Source organism: Bemisia tabaci, chromosome 7, assembly GCF_918797505.1.
Source record: "Bemisia tabaci chromosome 7, PGI_BMITA_v3".
Classification (NCBI taxonomy): Eukaryota; Metazoa; Arthropoda; class Insecta; order Hemiptera; family Aleyrodidae; genus Bemisia; species Bemisia tabaci.
In genome coordinates this window covers 47,998,895-48,025,983 of record NC_092799.1, presented here as the reverse complement: position 1 = coordinate 48,025,983, position 27,089 = coordinate 47,998,895, and the positions used below count along the sequence as shown (strand labels likewise).

Sequence of the window (27,089 nt, the reverse complement as noted above, 5' to 3'; positions counted from 1 at the left end):
GCCTCCCCCTTTTAGTGACCTATAATTGCTGCTCTCGTGCAAAAATGGCTGGGAGGTATATCATCTTGGTTATTTTATTGCTTGGTGCATTCTAAGATAGGTTTTTGAGTAAATAGTCAAAGGGTCCATTGTTTTTAAAAAAGAAAAGAAAGATTTTAAAATTTGAGAATCTTTTAATTATGATCAGAATTTCAATTAACCTTGTTGAAGAGCTCAAACTCTCAGTTCATGGGTGTAGCTGCTCTTTTTTTTTTTCATTTGTCGTGATAGGTCAACTTTTATTTTCAGCCTACGAAGGGATCAAAGGGGAAGCAGAGTGGAACAACAACTCCTGATGCTGAGTTAGAAAAGAAACTAGGCGGAAATGCTGGTGGCGTAAAATCTCCAGGAACGTCGAGTAATTCTAGCTCGCCAAGTGATAAAGCAAAGAAAAAAGTAAGATTTATTCTTTATTAAAATCGTTTTTTAAACTCTTTGAAGCTTTTTTAGGAGGTCAGTTTTCTGTTGTCAATTTGAGACTATTGAAAAAGGGCTCTGAGATTGAAATTAAAAATAAAAATATAACAGTGTATTTTTCGTAGAGGAATATTGCACGAGCAATTTGACAAAACAAAATTACCAAAAATTGTAAATTACTGTGCACCAACATGCATTTGTATGCTCTCTTTTAGCCAAAAAGTGAACTAACCTGCTAGCAACTTATTTCTTTTGATATTACAGAGCGTTTTTTTGTTGATAATTCAATTACTGATTTTTTTTCTCTATTTGACTGAAGTCCCTCTGTCAAATAAAATTACCTTCAAAAAGTAAGGTCCCATTTTCTGTAAATGGTTCGATATATTTTATGTTACTGGTGGATCAGTGCATGCAAGATCTATCTAGGTAGAGGATTTATATTAAGTGAATTGTCAGACAAAGTCTAGGAGAAAGAAATCAACCCTCATCAAGTTGAAATCTGGAAGAAAGAGGTTTGTAATTTTATGCTTCTAGAAAATACTGGACCTTTAACATTGAATGTGCTGCCGTTAGATTAAAATTGTTTTCTTTTTCTGTGCAATCTTTAATTTTCTTATTTCTCTACTTTTTCAACAGCTCAAAGTTGATACGCCAGTTAAGAGACGGAAAAAGTCAGGAGAGGAAGATGATGAAGAGTCGAAACCAAAAAGAGATCGTCTGGAAAGCCCAGCAGAATCGTCAGATAGCAGCAATGAAAATGCAGATGATGTGGACATGGCAGCTCCAAACAGTCCAACAGCAGCTTTGGAATTGTTGCCAAATCCTATCGCTGCACAACCAACTGCACCAGCTGTGAGCGAACCTCCCAACTCTTCACCAGTCGCCACACTCCCCGCGAATCCACCTCCTGCCCCACCTGTACCATCAGAACCTCAGCCTCTTGTTGAACCAAAAACAGAATTTCTGCCTCCAGTAGTACCCAAAGTCGAAGAAGAGGATTCATATCCTCTGTCGGTGCTCACCAAGAACTATGAACCAGGAATGGGACCGTTACCAAAAGGCTTTGAGGAAATCCCTCCGCCTAAAAATCCAGTGAGTGTCAAACAAGAAGACTTGTTCGAAGCACCACGGGTTAGTGAGAGCGAGATGGCATCTATTGCTCCAGTGGCGCAATTGACATCCATACCTCCTGCGCCTGAGACAGTCCAAATGTTAGAACCAGAGGCACAGCCTCCGAAAGTTAACGAGGTTCAGCCGTTCAATGAAGTTCCAGTGATCCCACCTGAAACTGAGCCAAGGGATCTGGTGGCACCAGACACTGGTGTTGTCATGAGCACCAGCAGTATTAAACTTGACGAATCAGTGCCTGTTCCTAGTGAATCGATTCTTAGCACCAGTGTTAGTAATGAAGTACCAAAAGCACCTAGTCCAGTTCTCCCCGCCAATAACCCGCCAGATGTCCAGAAGTCTCCGCATTCAATCCTTGTTCCAGCTTATCCAGCCGTTGAGCCCGGCGAAAGGTCTGAAAAAGTAACATTGAACATTCCATCAGTCCCGCTTTCGAATTACCCAACACTCTATCACCCTCACTACCCGCCAATGCATCGAATGGACAAAGTAAACAGCCCCTCGCCGTACATGAGCTCCAATGTTCAGATGGAGCCTCAGAATTTGAAGATTAAGCAAGAGGTATTACCTCCGGACCAAATGCCAACCACTGTTGACCCTCTTCAATCTCTGAAAGAGGTGAAGGTGCCTGGTTACTCAGGCTCTACGTCAATTTCTCAACCGTTGTTACCCACAACGATATCATCAGTACAGCCGGCAATCAATGAGTTCACACGCACCGAGTCTAACTCACCTTTAATGACAAGCCCAGCTGTTGATAACATCAAGCGGGAAAGAGAAAACTACACTCCAATACGAGCAACGACACCCAAATCCCACTCCGTAAAATTATCGGAGAATACAACACCCACATCATCGCCTGTTCCTAATGTGGCATCACATACGCCACCATTCCCTGCTCCTGCAGCACCACCAGTCTCGCACAGTGCAGTCAACTTGATTGCACCCTCCCCAACAAGTTCAGCTAGCACTCCGACATCACTGCCTCAGCCTGTGATGCATCCCGCACAACAACCGTCACCCCTCAGCCGGGTTTCGCCGGGGCATTTAGCCCACCCTCATGCATTTATGCCATCGATGCACCACCCGCACCCATCATTGATGCATCATCATCCGTTCTTTGCGGCAGCGGCTGCCCACGCTGCTGCAGCTGCCGTTCACAGTCCGTATCATCCCTATGCAGGGTATCCATATCCCTTTGCTGGGTACCCATACGCAATTCCTCAGCCGGTTCCTCCACCATCCCGCGGTGACCAGAAGAGAGACCTCGAGACAACAACTCTTATGTCTTCTCATCACTCCTCCTCCTCCTCTGTAACGCGAGGGCGGGAAGAAGAAACCCTCCAGATGCATTCCTCCACATCGCATCATTCGGTCCATCACTCTACTGACAAGCAGCAAACCATATCTCACTCCACCACCTCAAGTAGCTCTGTTCATCATAAGTTGAAGCGAACTGGGAGCCCAGCATTGCCTCAGGTGAGTGTCGTCTTTCATTACCATGAACCTCATCATACTGTGCACCTGCAACTTTCACTCTCATTTCTCAGTGAACTTTAATTTGTTCATTTAGGCAGTGCTGAGCAAAAACAATTCAAGTGACATTGATTAAGAATAGATTTGTATGCTTGCATAAGGTTCAATGTGATAAAGAACCTCATTTAAAATTTTCTTGTGCTAAATATTTTTTGCAGTGCAAAAATCTGCTTCCAGCTGAGCTAAAAATTATTCCTAACTTAACTTTTGGAATTGTCATTTGGTCCCCTTCTTCTAATTGCTGCTCTATTGAGCCTATGTAATCCCTCAGCGTTTATGAATATAAACCAAAGGCGCAGAAAGTGCTAGAAAACCGATTGTTAGAAAAATGTGAAAGCATTTAAAAAGGGAGAAACATGTGAAGGCAGAAGACTTTTTTTTTTAAGAAAACCAGTGAACATATAATTTTTTAGTAGAAAACTACCAAGTGCATTATGTATTCATAGTGAAAGAAACTAGCAACGTGCTGTTTTCTGCAGAGAAAATCATAAAGTGTGCAGTCTTATGCAGACAGCAATGTGAAGGCTGCCTCAAAATGTGTCTGTGCAAAGAACTTTCTGCACTCCTGATACAAACGTTAAAATTTTCTCAGTAAGTTTTGTCATGTGAGGAGACATTTTGAAAACTAGCCAAGGAGGAAGCAAAGTAAACCTTAGTAGCTCTTCAAGACTGCAGACAATTTTTTCCATGGCATCTCAAGAGAGTGACATTGATTCTATTTCTCAGTACCAGTTAACTTCCCCAAGTGAGTTCTAGTTTTGAGGTAAATGAACTGACTGTGTGTAAAACTAACACGAAAATATTACCACCTCCTTAAAATGAAGAACAGAGTTTGTTACATCTAGATGAGTCCTTCATTATTTTTTTATTTACTTTTAAGGCTAATAACTTTTAAGGCATACTATGTGACATTCAAAATTTTTCTCATCAACTTCTGAAAGTCAATGATTTTATGAATTATAACGTCCTAATAATTATTCATAAACCCTTCATTTTTGAAACTTTAGAAAGAACAGTATGTTCTAATTTTTTAGGTTATTAAGTAATAAGTTGTTCCTTCTTTTCAGTTTTTAAATTTGTTTAATTATTGTTATCTTGTTAAATTTCCTAAATCAATCCAAATTAATGAAACAATCGCTGTTTCAGTCATCGGGAAGCTGCCACATGTCCACAACACTATCGCAGTCCTTGTCGACAAGTCATGGAAATCACCATCAACATAATCAACACCATCATCATCATACGTCTCTTGCACCACCGCCTCCAGACCCAATGCAATTAGGTATTGTTTCAGTTTCATTTTAAGGAAACATCCATCAGTAGGACAAAATTTCCAACACATTTCCTTTAAATTCATCAATTTGAAGGAAAATGGACCACCGGACAGAGTGCAAATTTAAGCATTATGATGATTTCCCATCAAAATTTCGTGTAAAACATGACTTTTAAGACATAAATTACAGGAAGTAACTTTTAACCAAGATATCAACGCTTCTCAATGCAGACGTTCGAACTTCCCGCTCATTGAAAAAACAATAGCCTACTTGAGTTAAATTGCACTTGAAACATTGCGGTAACAGTCTCTGTTGTGTGAAAATATGGCAATCTCAATCTTTGCGCATCCGCTCAGCTGTTGCAAGTTGCCTTCATTTAGAACAACACATGGTGGAGAAGAATCACTGCAACTTGTTGCTCAAAACATGTTTCCTGTGAAAGTTCGAAGAGAAACCATATATGAGAATGCTTAAACGAATAGTCCATTAAAAATGCCAAGACCTTAAAAAATAAATTATAGAACTTGACTAGGGTCCTGGACGAGTAGCTCATATTACGTAGATAAGTCCATTTCTTTGATCTCCTTTATCTGAACAAGCAGATGGCAACGGTTATAAATACTTTGCAGCTTGTCTAGGTCAAGGAGAAGGAAAAAAGGAGAACTCTCTCACCAAGTAGGGAGCCTTTGTACCTTTCAGTGAACGCTGCAATCTTACTCTATAGCGTTTGTTGACTGATCAGTTGACTGATCAGTTGATGATAAAGGAAAAACCTGGAGATGTTTAATAATTTCCGAGAAACTCTATTGAAATCCTGACTCTGGAATTTTCATTATCAGGCAGGTTTGCTTTCCTTTTAAATCTTTTTTTTTCCTTACAAGAATTTTCTGGCAATCATGTTTCGTGTTTTTATTTATATTCTATAATGTTTTTCAGCTGGAAGAAGCAGCAAACCAATGCCACCAGCAATCGGACTGACATCACCAGATGCTTTAAGATTACACGGTAAGAAAAATTTTGTCTCTGTGTCATGATATTCCTCCTGTAAAAATGTTAATACTGATGTAAATTTCTCATCTTTGTTTTAAAATTTGGTTAATTATGTTTTGCCATGTTTCTTTGAGCGTGTAACATACTGGTGGATCATTGTATGGCAGAATGTACCTAATCAAACTGAACATACCTAAAATATGCATGTTGCAACAAGGGGAAATCCATGAGAATATAAATATATCAAATTTAAAATGTTAACTTTTAAAAACAGGGTTTGCTATCAGTTTAATAAATGTAGAGAAAAATCCTTATATGACACTCAAAATGAAATCTTCTCATGAGGCTACATTTTGGAAGATAATTAGTTTGAAGTAGTTTCAAGCGCAAATAGTCGTACATTTACTCCTTACAAAAATTTGAAGTTGAGAGTAAAATACAGAAATAACAGAAATGCTGACTCTATTCTCTGCTTAGTCCTTTTGAGATTATCGCTTTTTCAATGCTAAATATTTGTGATAATTTTGTCAGATTCAACAGTGAATCAGAGGTTTCAATTTAAACTGTAGAATTTCATCATTCTTGACAATTCATCTTTCTTATCAGCTGATTTTTGTCAATTGATCTGCTTATCCCTGTTTTTTGAATTTACAGGATTAGGTCCTGGTGTCCCACCTGGAAGTTACTTGAGCCCTGAATTCGGGATGGGTCAAGAAATGATGAAACCCCCTGAGTCTAATGAAGATCTGGTGATGCAATCACAAGAGGAAGAAGAAATTCCAAGTCCGACGCATCACATTCCAAGAGGGCCTTCGCCAGAACCTAAAATCGAGGATACAGAATGTCATAGGAGTCAAAGTGCAATGTAAGTCAAAGCAACCACTCCCATATCTTTATCACTGGACGGATATAATTGGAAATAGCTCACCTGCATTTTCCCTTGCTTAGTTTTCTCTCATTTTCTTATTTTTTTACACCACTTTGACAAGGTACTTTAAGCATTCTAATTCATGTTTCTTCCTCAATTTAATTTTATTTAGACACAACTTGCGCAATGAAAATTACAAAAATTAACTACCAATCAAGATATTTACATTTTTATTAAGATCTGGTTTTGAAGAATTTGAATTTCTTCCTCACTAGGAAAATTCGAGTCTACATGAATTAAATGGGGCACTATACAGCAGTTTTGGCAGGCTTCTCAATCAAGCAATGTTCCTTCCCTGCCTTGTGTTGTTCAAAGTTTATGTGCAACAGCTGAGCTGAAGTATAGAGATTGAGGTTGCAATATTTGCACACTGCAGGGATTATTACTGTTACGTTTAGTGTGCAGTTTAACTGAAGTAGATAATTTTTTTTTCTGTGAGCGAGAAGCTTGAATCTATGCATTGAAAAACGTTTGGTTAGGAATTATTTTCAACAATCTTCATTGAACAAACCGTGTTCTACGTGAAATTGTGATGAGAAAACTTTCATCATATTTTACACTAAACCACTTGATGTTTTTAAGCTCTCTGTGAATTCACCCCAAGTTATGAAGAACATGATCACCCCCTGTTTGAGGTGCAAGAATTTATCTCTTTCTTTTTTTTCTTTTTTTTTTCTTGTTTTTGAAGGAATTTTATTTAAATATAACGTAACTACTGCAAGTATTTCCTTGTATCCATCTACATGGTTTAAAACCAAAACTAAACGAATTGCATTAATTGTACAGGGTAACGTTAGATAATACGATGATTATCTCTTTCTGCTCACACTAAAAATTCCGAGTGGAAATATGAAGATTCTCTGATATTGTTTGTGGTTTTTGCAAGTATCAAAAAAATCCCATTTATCATTTAGCAATTTAACTTTGCCCTCTGTGTAGGCTTGAAGAGATCGGTTTCTCCCGTATGATAAAGTTTTTGTACATTTCTGTGCTGTTTCCAAAAAGTGAATGTAGACAACTATTTCAAAGACTTGTCAGTGTCTGTTTTTGTAATGAAAACCTAAAGAAAATAATGACATCTTTTTTGATCTTTTTTTCTATAATTATTGTACCTACATACCATACATTTAAAAAAAGAAATGCTATGTTTCCCCCAACCTCACTACTTTTCTAGAATTAATATGGTCAAAATATATGTAAGTTTGTTAATGTGAGTTGTAATTTAATGGCGAATTGATTTGTTTTTTCAACAGTTTCTTACGGCATTGGAATCGAGGTGATTTTAATTCATGTACGCGGACTGATCTCACTTTCAAGCCTGTGCCCGATTCAAAATTAGCGCGTAAGAGGGAAGAAAGGCTAAGGAAGCAGGCAGAAAAAGAAAGAGAGGAAAGGGAGAAAGCACAACAGGCCAGACAGGTAAGTTGTCAAGAAAATTGTATTTTAATATAAAATAGGCCATTTAGTAGGAAGGAGTGCTGTGTACGCCCATTTTTGCAATCAAATTTCTCCTTCAGTTCCCATTTGGCTCACTTTGTAACACTCAATAAGCACTCAGACAGGAACTGAAAGAATATAGCAACTAAGTAGAAATATACACGCAGCTCTGTAGAACCATGCAGCTATGTAGCAAGAACTATACTGAAAGGCAAACTCCATTTTATGGATTCTCAAGAGGTAGTTTTTAAAAGTTGCATTTTTATTTTTGAATTACCACAAATGAGAAGATAGAAACAACAAAAAATTCTATCTAAATACATAGAGGGTCAAATGTATTATGTCTGGTGTGGAACACCGGAGTGCCAACTTTGGCGGCAACTTCAAATTGCTTGGTGCAAAAATGCTGTGACTTTGTGTAACTAAGTAGGATCACTGGCCTTAAGGAAATCATAGTTGTAAAAAATAAGGAATTGTTCCTTCTTGGCAGATTCTCATTCCTGAGGCAATAGAGGAATTTTCGAAATTCCTCCGAGAGTCCTTTAGTTTTTCAACACAAACTCATCGTTATCGCATCAACCAATAGTAAAAGTTTACCATAGCTTAAAGCAAATGCACCTCATACTTTTTTTTATGACTACTTCTCAATTTGCTTTTTTTAATGAATCATATTTTCATCTGTTCTCTCACAGCAACAAAGAAAAATTCAAACGCCTGAAAAACACGAGGCAAAACCACCATCTAGAGGTCCCGTGGAAACTGTCACCTCACCATACGATAGGTTTGCTCCTCGCACCAGCTATCCTGACACACCTGCTCTGAGGCAATTAAGGTAAAACCTGACATCCTTCACAACTTTTATTTTTTCCTAATTCAGCAGAACGTAGTTTTTAACCAGTATTATTTCTATTCGCCCCAAATTATTTTTTCAAATCTCATTAGTAGCTTCAAATTTGTATCATCATTTCCTTTCACTTTGTCTTAATTTCTCTTTTTGTCAAGAACAGTCAATTCATTTATTCCGCAGATTAGTTTCATCTATTTATTTGGTATCCATTTCTAATCCTAAATTTTATGAGCCATATCGATTGTCCTCTTGACACATAAATTTTACCCTCTGCTCCTAAACTCTGAGCTCAGAAGCTTAGTAACCGCTGCTTGCAAATTAGCAGTATAATGGTGCAATTAAATATGGCATTTAACAATTGTCACTGGTGTAACAGTTCTGCAGAGTACCTGAAATTGTCCATGATGATTAAAATGTAAAAATGATGTAAAATTTCATAGGAACTAAAAAGTTGATCTGCAAGTTGCAAAAAGTCCTTCTAAGGGGAGAAAAATCTACCAATCTAAGTCATAATGATGTAACTAGGTCATGTCTTCGGCTAGGTTTCAGCCAGTCAGCAATTACGGATTCCCTCATGTATCTGTGTCATTACAGACTGTCCAAAATATCATTTCCAATGGGTTCAGATTTTGACATCTTCAAAATCGATTTTTTCAATCATTTCGTGTCAGAAAATTTCGAAAAAATTACTGAGAGCTCAACTCACTCAGTATTTCACAAAAATAATTGGAAAAAAAAATAGGCTCCACTGACCCATCGATCTTCTGCCAAATCCTATGGTGCCAAATTTTACCTCAAGTTAAAAAAATAAATATTTTTTTCTTTTGAAGTTGAAAATTTCTCGAGTAATAACCTGAAAGAGGAACACTGTATTTTAATATTATATTGTACCATATTTTTAACTGGTAGAAAAAGATGTAATTTTTGTTTGTGAATCCTTTGTAATCTTGAATTTGTCATTTCCATGTAGTGATTTTGCTCGACCACACGTAGGCTTCTCTCCTGTCTCTCTACAACGTATTCCGCCCCAGTGTATCGAACCAGCACTTTTACACTATCAGCTAAATCCTGCTTTTAACAGGTAAAGTTTATATTTGATATTTGCCCTCAATCAAGCACAGTAAGGACATAAAATGTCATCTTTTCTGTTAGTTTAATTTTACCTTGCTTCTCAGTGGTTTTCCGTAATTTTTTTTGGTTTCGATCTCATTTTGAGCTGATGAGCCCATAATGCAAGAGAATCAAACAATTTTCAACAGGCTCTCTTTTTTTGTTTTTAAATAATGTACAAAAATATTTGATACCTGAGATCATGTAGCCCCTGCTGGCTTTGTAACTTGTACCTCCAAAAGTTATTCCTTCAGAGTTCTTTTTAGACAATCATAAAAAAATTTAGTTTTGCACTTTCCAACCCAAGATGAAGTTCAACTCACATTTTTTAGGACCCGAATATAATGAAAATATCTCAACTTTTAGCTATTCCAAACCATTGCAGGTTCATCTTCAGATGATGATAACGAAATTAAACTATCCACATCAAATTATTAAGAAGAAAACAAAAAACAAAAGCACTAAAAATTATTAGAATTTCAAGGGAAACGAATTTTCACTTTTCAGTGAAACAAAAATTTTCTGTGAAATTTTATTTTGCATTTCTGGGTTCAACAACCGTTTACAAAAGTACCGTATGTGACATCGTCTTGAAGTGATATGATGAAGCCTGTTGCAGACAAGTGACCTAGCCAACAGAATATACATCTCATGGGTAAAATTTTATGAGAATCAAAATCAATATAAAGAGTGTAATCCATTCATCGATGCACAATCTCTTCACACACTTTTGGCTTTAATAAAGGATTAATACTGATTTTAAATGATTACAGGCTTGAATTGGAGCAGTTAGAGAGAGATAAGCGCGAGAGAGAACTAAGGGAACTTCGAGATCGAGAACTCAACGATAGGTTCAAAGAAGAGTATATCAAGAACTCAGGCCCACGATTGGCCAATCCTCTTGATCCACACTGGCTTGAAATGCACCGCAGGTAAGAGATCAAGTTCGACACAGGATAGATATCTTCTAAGTTAGGAAATCACAAGTACCCTTATTGATAAGACAATTATTTCAGGCATCTCCATCGTTGGAAAAGCCCGTAAAGTCATGAAAAACGATTTACCTATAAATGTTTGAAAAATGGAAATGAATGAGGATTTGATGAAAAAAAACGAACAAATTTATTTTCAGTATATTTCGTTCTTTTTTTTTTTTTTTTTCGTCATGACTCACCAAATAGGTGTTATCTGAATTTTTTGCACAATGGTCATTTCAGGATAAGGCAAATCGTCAGGTGTGATAGAAATGAAATAACATGTATTGAAAACTTGTCATCTAGAATGAGCTGTGTCTTAATCGCCAGATAAATCGCAGGTTGGCGCGGCTTGTTCTTGATGACAAGACTCCTATACATGTTACTCCATTTTTAGAGCACCTAACAATGAGGCCTATCCCAGAATAGTCACAGTGAAACAAAATTCTTACCATAAACATTTGGCAAGTTGTGATAAAAAGTTAGTGCAATCTATTAAGTAATGTAAACGACTACAAGTTACTTGACAATAGTCTAATCAAATTCACCCGAACTTAATTTTTCCCTCTTTTTTTAAATTTTCAAGGCCATTTGAGAATTAAATTGATTTCAACATGTTCACAGCAGTATTTTTCAACACTATTAAAAAGTAAATAAGTATGTCAATTTTCACTGTTCATCAACTCAATATGCACATTTTTATCTTCAAGTTTTTGAATACTTTCTTCTCATCACCAAGAGCATCAAAGATTTAGATAAGATGCAGAATACATGCAAGTGATGATTTCAGAAAATGATACATTTCGGCGAGAACACAGAGGCATTTGAAATTACTTTTACAATTAACATCAGAAACTCTGATTCTCAGATTCCCTCTTGTATTCCATGTCTCTAAATTGTTGAAAAAAAGTCCAGAACATTTTGATAACACTGCCATGCTAAGAAAGAATGCCGTATGAACATTCAAGAGTTGTTAAATTTCCTTTGATAAAATGTTTATTTTTTAGGAAAGTTATGAACATTTTTCCTTTTTAATTTCAGAATCTTTAGGTGAAATTGTGCTCTAAATTATCTGAGAAATTGGAAAGAAAATATTCATAAATTTACCAGGAAATTCACGTTTTATCAATGAAAATTTGGCAAAGCCTGAAGGTTCATTTGGCGTTTTTCCTTAGCATGGCAGAATAGTGACCTGAGGAAGGAATACATTTTCTTCCCAGAGTCAATTGGTTATTTTCTATGGATAGATATCGTTGCTCTCTCATCGATAAATCAAAATGCTTGCCCTCTTTAATGAAATCAGAATAATAATATTATAATTAGTCTTTGGGAGAAGGAGGGATGATGGACTTATGTTGAAAGAATTGGTTTCCGTACCAATTGAAGTGATTATTTTGATTTCAATGCTGTTTTTGTATGTTGTCCGTTCATAGCGCTGCAGATCAGAAATGCTTTCAAACTTTCTATGATATTGCTTCAGATTTTACAGAATATTCTCACAAAATTTCAAGTTTCAAAGTTGTTAAGTTCTCTGTTCTAAAAATCAAAACACCATAGAAAAGTTAGGCATGTCCAATGTAGCTTGGTTGATTCCCGCTCTGATATTGAATTATTTTGAAAAATGACTGGACCTTGCTTTTAAAGAGCAAAAACTTTAAATGTGTTAATCAAATTCTGATCATTTGAGTTTGACCTGAGGTTTTTTTTTGGTCAGAAACGTGAATTCATCGTTCAGCCCAGTCAGCTTTCTCCCTGGTTCTTTTTTTCATCACAAGAATGGTTTTACTTGCATAAATTTGCCATATTATTTAAGTTTTTGATGTGGTAAACAAAATCTTAAAGGAAAAGTGAAGTATGAATATAGTGCCTTCTCTCTACAATAACATCCATTATGACGAAAATTTCTCCACTCTGAAAGAATCGATTAGTCTGCATGCCACCATATTTTTGCTGAGCGCCGCTCGTTATAATGCTAATTTTGCCATAATGAAAAGCATCTTAACCTGTTGCCAATTCGTTTACAGAGAGAGCTCTGTACTTATATATTTACTGAAAATCAAATCCATTTTTAATGTATGAATTTTTTTCATCTCCTTTTAGGTATGGAAGTTTAGGTCCTTCAAGTGCATCAGTTGCATCTCCCGCAATGCAACAATTTGGCATCTTTCAGTCGCAGAATGCCTCTAATCAGGCTGTCGGGTTGAATCCTCTAGAAAGAGAGAGACTTGAAAGGCTCGGTAAGTACTGTTGTTTTCCTTTTCACATTTTTCATCAAGGCTCTTTTTTCTTTTTTTGGTTGTAGAAATCAGGCCAAGTAGACTTGAAGAAATGCATGCTGCTAGATTTCGAGTCCGTCTCCGTCTTCCAGTGTGTCTATTGTCATTAAAGTTTTATTTCTTTATTTTAATTTTCTTTCTTTTATGTGTGTGTTTTTCCAGAAGTTGTACATAGTGTTATCAAAATTTTGCTTCTGAAAATTCGCTCGAGCAGGGAAACAGTTTTTAACAATCTTGCTTGAAACTTGGATCATAATTTTTTATAAGGAAATATGTCTCTTTTTCAAGTGAGCTCTGAAACATTAATTTTCTTGATTACTGCAGATCTCATTTAAAAAAGCACATATTTCCTTTCAATGTAAATAGTCTGGAATAAACCGAAAACCATGTCTCAAAGGAAATTGCAAGGAATACGCGTGGATTTTGAAATAAATACAGCTGACATCATTTAATACAATGCTCCTTACATTCTCCTGAGTAAGATGAGCTTTTTAAATCAAACTTCCCTTGTGTCAATCTTGAAAAATGCGGGGCTAGCCACAAGTGACTTTTTTGCCTTTTTGCATGCAGTTTCTAATGGAGATGTGGGACTGTTACAATAAGTGTATGTGTGTGTGTGGACGCTGCGCCACAAACTCTCTTTGTGCGGAGGAGTTTGATTCTTTTCATCTGTGATATCTTCCCTGCTTGAGAAGAAAAGCTCAAACAAAAGTGCTTAATTCAGCAACAAAAGGTCTCTTCAATCTCTAATAAAAAGTGCAACCTTTGTACTAGTTACTGTTCGTAAAAATGCTGCAAATTTCTTTTTTCTGTTCTTTTTCTCAAAGTCGGCATGTGGAAAGTTCAACTTGTAAAGCTTATCATGCTCAGGAGGTTGTAAGGAACATCCTATAAAAAAATATCAAAATTTAGTGTGCGTCAAATTTTTTTGTACTCTGCGTGTAGGCCTCAAGCAGGATTAAATCCATTTACATTCCGTGAAAAAACAGATAAATTTTGACATGAGGTTTTATGTTGAGTCCATAGCAAGTCCACTTGGTTGCCAAAAGAAAAGTTGACCGCCATTTTTATGATAAAATTACTGATATATTTGTTGGTTAATGTTTGAGTCCAATGGAGATCATCCTGCTCATGAGAAAATCTGAATTCATAATAATCTCAATTATTTAAGATTAATCAGAGCATAATAAAGTAAGAACTTAATCTTAAAAGCAGTATTGCCCTTTGAAAGTGAAAGAATCGATAAAATTCTACCTCCTGTAGTGAAATGAGAGGTGAAATACAAATCAAAATGGCCTAACTTTTTCTTATCAGCCAGAAAAAGTTTTCATCATTTTAAAATATCAGTAACATGTAAAATATTGCATACTTCGAAGTGGGTCTACAGGCAAGTTTCAGCAGAAAATTCTGTGCATCATAATTAAGACAAATTCCAAGGATGGAAGGATGGAAGTGGCTATTTCGTCATATAGCCACTTCCATCCTTTGATTAAACTTCTTTTTTACCTTCTTTCTTCGATGTAAATATGGTCACTTTTTCTGCCAAGGAATTACAAACTCTTTCTTTTTCACTGCATATCCTCTACATTCTCTTATTTTTCTGTTCCTAATCTGGTTAAGAGCAATACTGGCTCGCAAGTGTTTTCAGGATTGTAATAGTGCCTAAATGAGTACTTCAAATACTGAGCACCAAGTCGACACTAAAACTGCAGGAACACATACCTTAGTTTGAGACATTGCAGACCCCATGCTTTGTTTTATTTTTGAATTGAAAAATGGTGAATGCCATTTATTGAAAACTTCTCTGATTTCTATTCTCTGTGCGATGAACATTCTGTGAAAACTTCAAGCAATAACGTTGGTTTGTTCCTCTTCGAGGAAATAGACTGGGAGTGGCGTTTATGAAACATTGCAACGAAGATATGCGGTCCTGCAGTTTCACCCTTGGAGTACTCTGTCCTCCTCATTACTATTTTTAAGTCCTAGGTTCTGAGTTTGTACCGCGTAAATTAACTATACAGAAGTGCACTGATGGCTCACACCAGCCTAACTTAAATAGTTATGGTAGCATGAAAACTGAATTTGTCGAATTCACTCGGTACTACCTCTCTTTGAAATATGTTGTTTGTTTGAATCAGTTTTTTTTAACATTGCCAAATGAGCCTGTTGCAAACTTTTGCAAGAGCAAAAATTAGAGTTGTTCCTGTTAGTAAATGTCTCAAAAATCACGACGAGCGCACTGGCAAAGTTTGAAATGCACTCCAAATTTTACAATCTGCGCAAGAAATTTTCGTTCTTTTGAGCTTCCCGCTTCAAAAACGGTACTGCGGCACAGGTGAACATTGTGTTAGAGGAGTCTTTCCATTCAACCCTTTCGTAATGGCCATACCCAACATAGCCGACGCTTCTGCATGCAAATCGCAATCGGGAGCACAAGGTCAACCACAGTGGATCTTTATTAACCCGGAAAAATCGTGATTGTAAAAATGCTGGGTTGTTAATAAATGGTTAGAATCTCGTCCAGGCACATATGTCTAGGCGGATTGGTGTCGGCCACGTTGAATACTGCATAGTATCCTAGTGCACAGGGGTTGGATAGAATGACATCTGTAATAAAATGTTCATCTGCCGGTAGTATCGTTTTTGAAGCGGGAAACTCAAAAAAACACAAATTTATTACTCAGATTGTGAAGTAAGTAGTGCATTTCAAACTTTGCCCATACACTTATTGTGATTTCTGAGACGTCTACTGATAAAAGCAACTCTTATTTTCCCACTAGCAAAAGTTTGCAACAGGCCCATTGCAGTAATTCCTTCTGACTATATCTTTGTGTTCTGTCTACTGTAAAAAAGCCGACAACCAGCAGAGCTTGAGCGGCCCTTTTTATCATTAAAATTTTATCAGGTGACTCTAGTGTGACTTTCTGTGAATCATTAAACTATTATTAGGTGACTTCAGTGTGACTTTTTTTGAAGAGTTAGTTATCAATTGAGCTGTTGATTGCAGCAAGGGCGCCTCTCAGTTGCGGTGTTTCTGAGTTGCCTCTGTTTCCGAGAGGAAACTGTTTGGTTCATTATCTGAAATTTTTTGATTGGAGCATCGTAAATTTATAAAGAATATTCGGCAGGAGTTCCGACAAATTAAATAAATTTGCTTTGATCATAATAAATGAAACTTGAGGGATAATTTTAAGACACTGCATTTGAGAAGTGCCCTTTCTGTACTCAGCTATTCAATTATCATCAAATTTTACATACCAAAAAAAAAAAAAAAAAATTGTCAATAGTAACTCAATTGGTTTCCAAATCAGTTCAATCACGTCTTTGCTGTTTGGAAGCACATGGATCCTAACCAGTAAATATACTGTCGTTTTCACTGATTCATGATTGCAATAAAATTGTGTCCTGCTGTCTGTAATTGTTAGTGAAGTAAGTTAGCAGGGTATTTACAGGGCTTTGTCACCAGGGAAAATCAAAAGAAAAGTGCTTCTATTGTAAAATTTTAATGAAAGATTTGTTTTTTTTCTATCCTGCTTGATTTTATCCCCTTTTTTTAAATCCAAGACAGAGTACATACACATTTTTTAAAGCCTTTTAAGTTTGTTTTTTCCTGAAGCCTGTAGATGCACTTGCTAGTTTTTAATTTTAATTCATTTTGTTTTCTTCATTAAATTGTATAACTCGGCTGTTCCTCCGTGACAGGAAAGAACAAAGCTCAGTCAAGTCGAGTCAAGTCGAGTCGAGTTGTAAGGCAAGCATACTCACAAAACAGTATGCAGTGATAGGTGGTAGGAAAGTACCTATTTCCCATTTCAAACTCCCTCAGGTTTCTTCATCATAAGATCGGTGCAGCAGGTGTAGCTGCAAGAGACATTACTATCGCTCACCACTTTAGACAGTTTACTTATCACGCTAGCTCTATACTGCCATGCAAAGGAAAAATGCTGCATGGACCTTCAGATGTTGCCAAATTCCCTTTGATAAGACACGAATTTCCTGGTAAACTTGCGGATATTTTTCTCCCAATTTTTCAGGCATTTTTGTCAGCAATTTCATCTCAAACATCTGAAAATTCCAAGAGAGAATATGCATAACTTTTCTCTAAAATAAACATTTTATCGATGGAAATCTGGCAACTCTCGAATATTCATACGGCGTTCTTCCTTAGCATGACAGTATAACTCTACTGTAAGTCATCTTTTTGGAAAAGGTGTTTGAAGTATACTTTTAAGCACTAGTGAGATTGTTTGTAAAGGGGTGTTGCTCTTCATTCATTTGAAACATGCCCAAAAAAATGTAGATTAAAATATTCTGTGCTCCTGAAAAGAAATTGTAACTTAAGGTGGATCTTTAGCTGTTTGGAGAACGATTCGACAGTTAATTGATTTACTGATATTGTCTGAATTCTAGAATATTTCTCCAAAAATGTCCAAGTGTCTTATCACGCTGTAGTCTGTTAGATGTTTATACATCAGATTTGATGGAGAAACATCTCCGAAAGTACATCCCAAGTGAATATCGCACTTCGTTTTGCCTTTCAATTTGCACTATTCACTCAGGATGTACATTTAAAGCTATTTCAAAATGTTTCTCGGACAAGTCTTTTGTACAAATATCCAATGGACTAAAGTGATTGATTGATGGACCATCAAATCGTTCTTCAGAGTGCTAAAAATCTACCTCAAGCTAATATTTGTCATTTCTTACCCCTTGGTATATTATGTTAGTTAGAAAGTAAGTAACTTAGCTGATGATTTTAAGTTTCTATAAGAGTGAGTTTAAGTATTTCACCACTTCTCAAAGGGACAATTTGACTTTTAATCCTCTTTTAGTCTGAGTCTAGGTCTTCATTGATCATTGTTATAGTCATTTTTTTCTTTTGCTTGGGTGTTGGGTAAGTAACCGAAAAGAACCTCCGTCAGTTAAGTGGAATTTTCCTCCCTTAAATTGATCGGTATGCCTCTTTTACCAAACTTTTTAGTTAAGCCTGTACAATTAAGTTTACTATTAAAACTTTTGGAGAGAATTATCCTCGCTTGGTATAATACCTTCCATTGGAATTTCGGCTCATTGACTAACCAGGGGTGCAGAAAATGTCTATTCTTGCAGTATGTGAGGATTACCTTAATGATTTATGGCAAGCGGTTTAAGACCATGGAAAAGATCACTCGTTTTTGTAGAAGCTTTGGAAATTTTAGCAAAAATTTGTTGGAAAATCTGGAAATTCGGAGGAAATGATAAAAGTCAGGAAAAAATGTGAAAAATTGACAAAGTAGAAGAAGTAGCGGTATGAGGAAGCAGCTACCTCCTCAAACTTTCTGCACCCCTGCAGCCCACTAGAGGTGAAGCTTCGGTCAGCAGAAGCGCATACTGACCCGTTGTTCTCATGAACAGGTGGAGGAGCCGCACCGAATGTGGCAAGTGCGAGCGAAGCAGAACGCCTAGCGCTGGCAACGGACCCCATTGTCCGACTCCAGATGGCCGGTATCACGCCTGAGTACCATGCGCATACTCATTCGCACTCGCACTCGCACTTGCACCTACACTCAAGGGAGCAATCGTCCCAGCCTGGGCCAACACCTCTCCCAGTCCCAATCCCCAGCCATGCTCACGGGCCTGCAGAAGCATCGCTCTTCTCGTTCCCAGGTTTGTCTCTATGGGGAACGCGTTTGTGACTTTAGTTTGGTTGATCCACTGATTTTCGTCACAGTCAGTCGTTTGAGGGAGACCATGTAACTAATGTAGAGCCCTATGACAATCAAGCCATTTGGTTTGATTCTTCTCCAGATGGGACTTGAAAGCAAAAATTTGAATGGATGTAAATGAACAGAGGCTCCGTCCAAAAGAGACCTGATTTCGGGAGCAAACTTATCTAGAAAATTGGATAGGACTTGTTGAAATCAATTATTTTTGGTAGTATGTTGTGGATTCTGCCTCATATCTCAAAGATAATATGTATTGTATATGTATAGTTTAGAGCTGAAGGACCCGAAGTGGTACTTTTAAGGAAAACGGAATTATTTGCACTTTGATTTTCCTTTTTACTTGAAAAATTTAGTTGAACACCACAATGAGCCATTAAGAATATGAATTGTTCATAAAATCTTTAATATTTCATTGACAAATTTCTAGCAACAGCGCATTAGTACATTTCACTCAAGATGATTAAAATGTAGTCCAGTTCTTTGGCTCTGTTTCTTAGATATTACTACTTCACTCTGTCACTTGGTTTTAATTGAGAAGAGAGCTACCTACAAAGAGTTTTTTAGACAATACACAGTCTTCAGTATTCTCCGACAGTTATGGTTTTTTCCTTTAATTCCTTTTGTAAATAGAGCTCTTCTCTTAATCCGTCAAGTCCAGAAGATTGCTGAGTAAATGACCCTCTTTTGCTTCGTGTTTCTACAACTGTCACTTTTTCCGAAGTTTTAAGTGCGGACATGAAATTATACGTCACAATTCACCTTGTGTGCTTTCGTTATTTTTGTCTTTCCTGTTTTTGGCCATTTATCATTTGTTTTGTATGTATTATTTAAAGTAATCTAATGTATGCTCCTCTCTGCATTGTAAAATTCTCGGCAATATGGTGACATAATGACTCTTAGAGAGTGTAGTGAATCTACCTTGTCATTTCCTGCAAAATCCAAATATTTATTGGCTCAATCCAAACCAGTTAAAAAAATCAACTTGGAGGCAGTATCTGCCAATTTTTGAAAATGCCTTATGTTTAACTTTGCTCTTTGAAGCTACAACCTTGAAGATCTATCTTCAAGTTTTTCAAGGCTGATGTCTAGGAACAAAATGAATTTAAAAATATAAAGTTGGCCTGTAATATATAAAATCATATGATTGGTTTCAATGTAATTTCGATTTATGTTCTCAACGCAGCTTGACGAAAAAAGGTCAAACTGCATTCTCATCAAATTCTCATTTCAAGGTTTCTTAAGAACTATTTTGAACTCTAGTGTTTTTTCAACAAGTTTCTCCCTCACAAACCACCATGAAATCAGCTGATCGCCCAGTTAAAGTCAACAAATGCTGCTTCACCCAAAATATTTTGGTACTTTTATATCGAATCAGGAAAGAAATTTCGAAATCCTTTTGAAAGTTTAAAGAGAGCAGTATCTAAATTTGCAACCCTTCAGCCTTCAAAGTTGAAAGGCTTAGGAAAGTGAGAAAATTCTTTTAGTCCTAGGATTTCGAGTTCTTTTCTGTGCACAAGTTCCTAAACTGGAAAGTAACTTTTTATAGATTCCTTATGTAATATTCTCTCACAGCTCTGCCCCTATCTGTATAATTTTTTGACCCCCGATTTTAGAATTAGTCTACTTAGTTTTCTGTTGTCAAATTTTCAAACCCATAATGCACAATTAATGTAGGGCTCTCAAAGTAGGGTCACATACCCGTGTGTGACATCACTTTGAGAGCTCTACTTTCATCAGGTGATGTGGGCTTTAGTCACAAAATGGCCTACATATTATTCAATGATACCAATTTTATTCAAAATTGTTTGATCCTTGCAAAATATCTAAAGCACAATCCCCTCTCCTACCACTCAGCAAATAATAATAAAAGAGAGTACCCCCATAATGTGAGGAACGTTGGTCCAAAGAAAACTGACAGCATCTGAGTCTACTGTGGTCTTTTTCTATCAAATGATGTTTACTTTTACTAATTATTTTACTCCTAACCTTGTGAAGCATTGGCCTCTCCCAGTACACCAACTTCTTTTACTGTTTATTATTTTAAAATTAACTCACTTTTTAAGCTTGAGACCGTCCTGTTGTGAATTCAAATGTGATGCTTTGGGGCTACTGTGTATCTCAATGAAACTCTTAGCAATGCACAACACAATGAGACCATGTTTTATCTCTGCACTTACTCAGCCTGTATAGACAACTTTGGGAGTTTTCGCAGTTTTCTCTTAGGGTGATTCAAAGGTTGCAGGGAAAATTTTATTCCCTTTTTTACAATGGAATTAACTAAACATCCACCGAAGCTCTTGTTTCTAATGGTATCAGAAACAGTATCCTTAGGGGGCCAGTGAACTCCTCTTGGATGCTTATGATTTCCATTTTCTTACTCCGATTGTGCTCAAATGGCTTCTTTAACTTAAATGCATTTGTCATTTCCCCGACTCACTAAAACGAAATTCTGTTGGTTATCCTAGATTGCAGTCTTCCTTTATTCTGTGGCTAGTTTTTCATTTTAGTAGCATATAACCAATGTGTTAAGCATTTGATATTCTAAGTTGCTTCCTAATCTGCTTTTAAAAAGTCACCGAGGCTCAATGACCAAAATCACCTTTTATTCTTCGTAAAAGCTGCAGTTACGAACTACTTCCCTTGCACAGGAGCATTAGGTATACAGAGGTATCGACGGTGAAACTCCCAAACAACGTATCTTGCTTGTGGTGTTGGAAAATCTGTCATTTTATTTTTTTTTTTTAAAGAGAACAACTCAACATTGTCACTTGAAATTTTCACAGAGTATTTTTCAAACAGAGAAGAAAAATCACTGAGAGTTTCAAGATTTAAAATCAAGTAGCTTTTCAGTTAAAAAACAAAGTATGAAAGGAAATCTGCAGCGTTGCAAAGCGAGATACGTCGTTTAGAAGTTTCACAGTCAGTGTATGTTTTCAGTTTTCACTACCGATATATCGAGGGTGTAAAATACGTATCTAAATTGGGGTGTTTCAACATTTCTGCCTGTAAATTTTTTAATTTTACTGAGCATTTTTGCACAACATTTTCAGAGAATAATTTTGAAAAGAAAAAAAGGAGCACTTAACATTTTCTAAGTTATTGATAGTTGATCATACTTTCAAAATGTGATAGAAAAATCGCAAGGTCACAAAATGAGGAACATGATTTTGCAGTTTCACTAACGATTTTTAGCATTTAGTCCTGTCGGGTTTTCCTGCCTTTTTTCTCATCTCAAATGTAAACAATATAAATGCAACTGCAGACGTTTAAAACCACTACATGAATCAGGAATGTTTTGCGAGTTTAATTGAATCTTAGGATTCTAATTTAGTGTTACCATTGCCACCAGCAGCCTGATTGTTGAAATTGTTTGTTTGTCGGGACGACATAGATGATACAGGTTAAAAGGCGGAGCGTGATTGGTTGGCTATGTCTTATCGCTGCTTTGTCATGCCTATGTCGGGTTGAACACACGACAAGCTAACGGCACCTCTTAAGTTCCCGAAAGTATGTCGTTCATTTCACCTGGCAAAGGCACGACAAAGTAGCGATAAGACATAGCCGACCAATCACGCTCCGTCTTTTAACCTATGTCATCTATGTCGTCCCGACAAACAAACAATTTCAACAATCAGGCTGCTGGAAACAACATATTTATGTCTTTGAAACATCAACAAATAGAATAGGTTGAGCAGAAGGGAGCCAGTTTTATTACAGTGATGCTGAAGTAATGGGTTCATATATCTTACTTTAAGGAGGGTGTATTTTTTAAATTCTTACGTGATCAGGCATCTGATATCAATATCAGATATCAATTCTGATAAGATTTTTGTTGTGAATATCATATGAAGTCATAAAGGTCTCCTTTTCAAAAGGGGTACCCTAAATCCAAGATGGCTGCCAATTTTGAAAGGTAGGAGGGAGCATTTTTTGGATTTTATGTGATTAAGACAAGTTAGATTTCAATTCTTATATCACTTTAGTCGCACATTTCAAGCATGCAGTCATAAAAAAACCCAGTCAAAGAGGGTGCCCCAAATTCAAGATGGCGACTGAATTTGAGAGGTAGTAGCTTCACCCTTCACCCGAGAAATACGCTTAGGACACGGAAATGTCGGTTCTCGAGTGACATTGGGATCAAAACTTGAAACGGGGAGAAAGATTTCCTCGAGAATGCACAGAAAATTGAGTTATCCACAAAATGCTGTGTGTGCGGTGGTATAACTGTCATACCACTTTATTTCAGCTCAGAAAATCGACTAAAATGAAAAATCAAGTAAAAACTGAAATGCACCTAGTAAATCACGGCTAGTTAGATTAGAGAATCACATTTATCTAAAAAATAACACCTATTTTTCACACACGACTCGAAGAAAAACAATGCGGATCCGACATAACCTAAAATACCGGGTTTTCATGACATACAATACGCTGTAGCCATGTCATTTTATAAAAATGAATGGTCATACCATTTAGCAATGATAACCAGAGGTATATTGGACCCAATGATTCAGTAGTTGAGTCCGCTCATCACATTGGCAGCGCTGTAAAAATTAAAAACCGAAGTGGTATGACATGTATACCACCGTGCAACAAAGGGTTAAAGCCTGAATGTTTGGACAAAAGTATGAATTAAAGAAGGAATCTCTTCTAAAAGTTTTCACCACAAAGGAGTCGCATAATCTTAGAAGCACTGCAATGTACATGGTTTCTTTTTGATACATCCAAATGAGCTTAATCAGTTATATTTTGTTCAAAATTGAGAATAATTTTACAAAATCTTCCAAGAAAATTTACTGAAGTTTCCATGAACACATGCATATCTAGTAACAAAAGTTAAATTTTGTCAATTACAAGTCAGAATGTTTTGCAATGAGTTTATACCACTTCAGCTTTCAACATCTAGCGTGATATGACGCATTGAATTTTCATTTGCCAAGTATTCTAACTACCCATTGAATGCTGAAATAACAGTCGACCTCTACTGCTTATGCTTTGCTCCAAATTAGTCAAGTTTTTTTTTTTTTTTTTTTTTTTTTTTTTAAATTGCTATTCACCATGTTATTATATTCTTTCATCCATTCACATGTTTTTGTTTTTATACATTTGGTTTCTTAGTGTTATGTGCACCAGTCTTCCAACATCTAGTAATGATTTAATGTTAACTTTTTACTATTCATTTTTCACCCATGATCAATATCTCCAATTCAATGGTGTGTTTTTGTGCAAATTAATCAAAACTTTAGCTAGCTTTTTATTTTTTACCATAAAAATTAGTAACACATGTATCCCTAGCCAATTTCAAGCTTCTTCCAGCTCCAATCAACTCAAAACTGAAAACTTAGGTTATGCACAGTGATTTAAACTGAAAGCGTCCAAAAAGCTAAGAAAGTTGCAACTTTAAAAACTACAAACTAACGATTGTAATTTGAATTAGATGACAATTTCATTGACCCCTTTTCAATTGATATTGATTGACAAGAAATGCGGAGGCATAACTGAATTCCGAACTGGCTCATTTTCACTTATTTTTTAGTAATAAGTCATTTCGGGGAGGGGGGGGGGGATTTCACGCCTCTTGATTTTCTTGTATTTATTCCTTCATTTTTACATTGTGAACGTTTTGTTACATCAGTTGCCTTTCTTTGCTTTTTTGACTTAAATCTTAATGGAGTGTCAATGAAACTTGGTGGGCTGAATGAATACATCCCACCAAGAAGAAGAATTGCTTTTAGCTTTTCAGTACTGAAGTCTCAAGTTAGTAAATTCTGAAACCATTTGTTAGAATTTTTTTTTTTCATCCCGGAATTTTCTCAAACGCAGCATAAAAAATATTCCTGGTACTTGCTCTTGCCATTCAAACTTTGTTAAGAAGTCTTTTGCCAAATCCCCGTGTATGGGTACTCAGGAAGTTTAGACATTTTTAAACTTCATAAGTCTGTCTGTAGTGAGTACTTAGACTTGACCATGTGTAACCATCAATGTACGCTCCATCTAAATTGTCTTCATCAGTCTGAAATATTTGTTCCTCCTAACTTTTTTCCTAACTGGAAACATTTATACTGAGTTAACCATTCTTGACAGCTACCGAAATAAGGAGTTGCGATGAGAATAAACACCTCCAATCTTCTTGAATAGAAGGAACCACCTCTAATTTTTTAGTAGCATTACCATGTTTAGTTTTTAGCTCAAATACCTTTTCAAAACTAGTTACGGCTAACGTTTTCATCTTCCTGTTTCCTCTTAGGCAATGATTTTTCTTTTATGGGTTAATCGAATCACTTGAAAACTTTGCATGATACCCACTCTTCTCCCAGAGAAGAAAAATCACAGGAAGTTTTAAAGCATGACGATGAATTTTCATTTTTTTTAAAAAAATCAAATGTAGCAGGAATCTTAAAATGTGGCAGATGAAGATACTTATTTTTTAATATTTTTTTTGAAGCTTTGTTGCCTACATATACATGGTTTTTGGACAACATTTCTTCCTCTGGTCAAGCGAGATTCAATTTTAATGTATTTTTCAATTCAGCCCAGGAAGCATCAATGCACGGAAAAAATTAAATTGCTGATTTAACAATTTTGTAGTTGAAAAAAGTGACTCCGATGTTTCAATGTAGATTTTACAATAAAAATATGCTAATTCAACCTCCTCCGTGGTTACATTAGCTTTCCACTATCGTGAAATGTACATTTGAAACATTGCAGTTACTTTTTCAACAATTGAACTGTGCAATCAGCAATCTAATTTGGTTGAAGTAAAAAAATGCGTTTCTTTGATTGAGGTGTTGCAAATCTCTCATATGTATTTCATTTTTCAAAAAGAATCCCCATCATAGTTTCTATGCAATTTCTGGATATTCTCTATGCATCGAAAATTATTGACAGAAAAATCCCTAAAGATATTTTTGTTCGTTTTTGTCAAAGAATAAAACATAATCAAGGACTTTTGAGATGTTGCAAAAGAGAAACACATTTTTCGACCCCAGCCAGCAATTTTTTCAAAAGCCTCCTGAGTTTCATATACTTTGGCTCTGTCTTTATTTTGACTCCACCTTGTTAGGATTTTCTGACCTCCTTCTTGTTTTGTTTTTTGAATTCTAATCTTACAACATAAGATGCAATTCAGAATTTAACTTTTCATTTGCCCTCAGCTGTCCAACAGCATAATTAGGATATGGGACTGTCTCTCGTTACTATTTGTGTGAATTCTCAAGTGACTCAGGCCTTAAGGCTCTCAAAGTCACAAGAAAATAATGTTGTGTTTGGTATCGGGGTGGTATTTTATTCTATACAATTTGGTTTTGTCTGGTTTTGCAGTTAAAATCACTCTTTTAGATGAATAGTGAAGCTTTAAATGTTCAAGCTTAATTTGCATACCTCAGTCTGTTATTTGCATGCTTAACATTTAAAGTTGGTTGCGGTTTTTAAAGTTTTCCTAGTGTAAAGTTCGCTCTTTTGGTCAGTTAATGTATTTTTGATACTAGCTTATGTTCCTTTAAATGTAATTATTCGCATGCTTGCGTGTTGCTGGTGAATTTTCGCAACTTAGTTCAAAAGGTTAATCAATTTGTCTCTGCAGTTGAGCAAATAATCTACTTTTCATTGTTTTAAAATCAGGAAGTTGACAATTTTGTTTTCATTATGTTTACTCCTTCCCTCTAAATCTGCGATCGTCAACTTCTATCTACACAGATAGCATTGACAGTTTTATTCCTATACTAGTTTACAACTCAAAAGACATCATTAAACAGAGGTGATCTATCTGTTTTGAGGAAGGAATTTAAAAGACATCATGTCCTCATTGGGTTGTGTTTAGGAAATAGTTTCTTCCGTCCCTCCATGCAGATAGCGCTTAATTTTATTGAAATGATCAAGCCAATCGGAATTAGGAAAGCACTGTCATATGATAACCTTTAGCCTTCAAAGCAAAGAAAAAACACATTATTTTAAGGCCTTTTTCATAGAAAGTGATTGAAATCCAGACTCTCACTGGGCCTTTGATCCTGAAAAAAATTAAATGGTTTTGAACTGTTCGATTAACTCTTCAGCTTTAAAGAAGATCCAGATATTTTTGTATCATTTGCATACTTAGAAAGAGCCCTCATTCCTGCAATAAAGCTACCAAAGATCTCCTTATTTTCATTGTTGTTCGAAAGTACGAATAGAAGGTTTTTCATGCTTTTTAACTTTTTAACTGGTGAATAATCAGAACAGTTCAATGCTTCGTGCAATTCCTGTGGTATAATTTGTGAACTGATCAGGAATTTAATTTATTATTTGCCCAATAATGTTCTATTTACTTCATCATAACCAACAGAGTTTCGTTCAATTCATTTGGAATTTTCCTATTTTTATAGGAAACTACTTCGAGAAACATTTTTTTTCATTTCACTGACATTTAGTCTCACATCAAGGCACTGTAACC

The 27,089-nt window shown here is 36.1% G+C and overlaps 1 protein-coding gene across 3 annotated transcripts in view; it reads left to right on the top strand.

The window, feature by feature from the left end:
• LOC109039682 (arginine-glutamic acid dipeptide repeats grunge) overlaps positions 1 to 27,089 on the top strand; it is a 45,030-nt gene that overhangs the window by 11,248 nt on the left and 6,693 nt on the right. For 2 of the 3 annotated variants that reach the window (XM_019055279.2, XM_072302718.1), the window contains 11 exons: positions 289 to 435; positions 1,093 to 3,063; positions 4,267 to 4,402; positions 5,331 to 5,399; positions 6,039 to 6,249; positions 7,566 to 7,731; positions 8,442 to 8,581; positions 9,567 to 9,677; positions 10,480 to 10,638; positions 12,781 to 12,917; positions 18,351 to 18,602. In XM_019055279.2, the coding sequence (XP_018910824.2) occupies positions 289 to 435; positions 1,093 to 3,063; positions 4,267 to 4,402; positions 5,331 to 5,399; positions 6,039 to 6,249; positions 7,566 to 7,731; positions 8,442 to 8,581; positions 9,567 to 9,677; positions 10,480 to 10,638; positions 12,781 to 12,917; positions 18,351 to 18,602 (3,499 nt within the window). The remainder of the gene's footprint in view (positions 1 to 288; positions 436 to 1,092; positions 3,064 to 4,266; positions 4,403 to 5,330; positions 5,400 to 6,038; positions 6,250 to 7,565; positions 7,732 to 8,441; positions 8,582 to 9,566; positions 9,678 to 10,479; positions 10,639 to 12,780; positions 12,918 to 18,350; positions 18,603 to 27,089) is intronic. The other variant, XM_019055281.2, reaches the window with a different exon arrangement.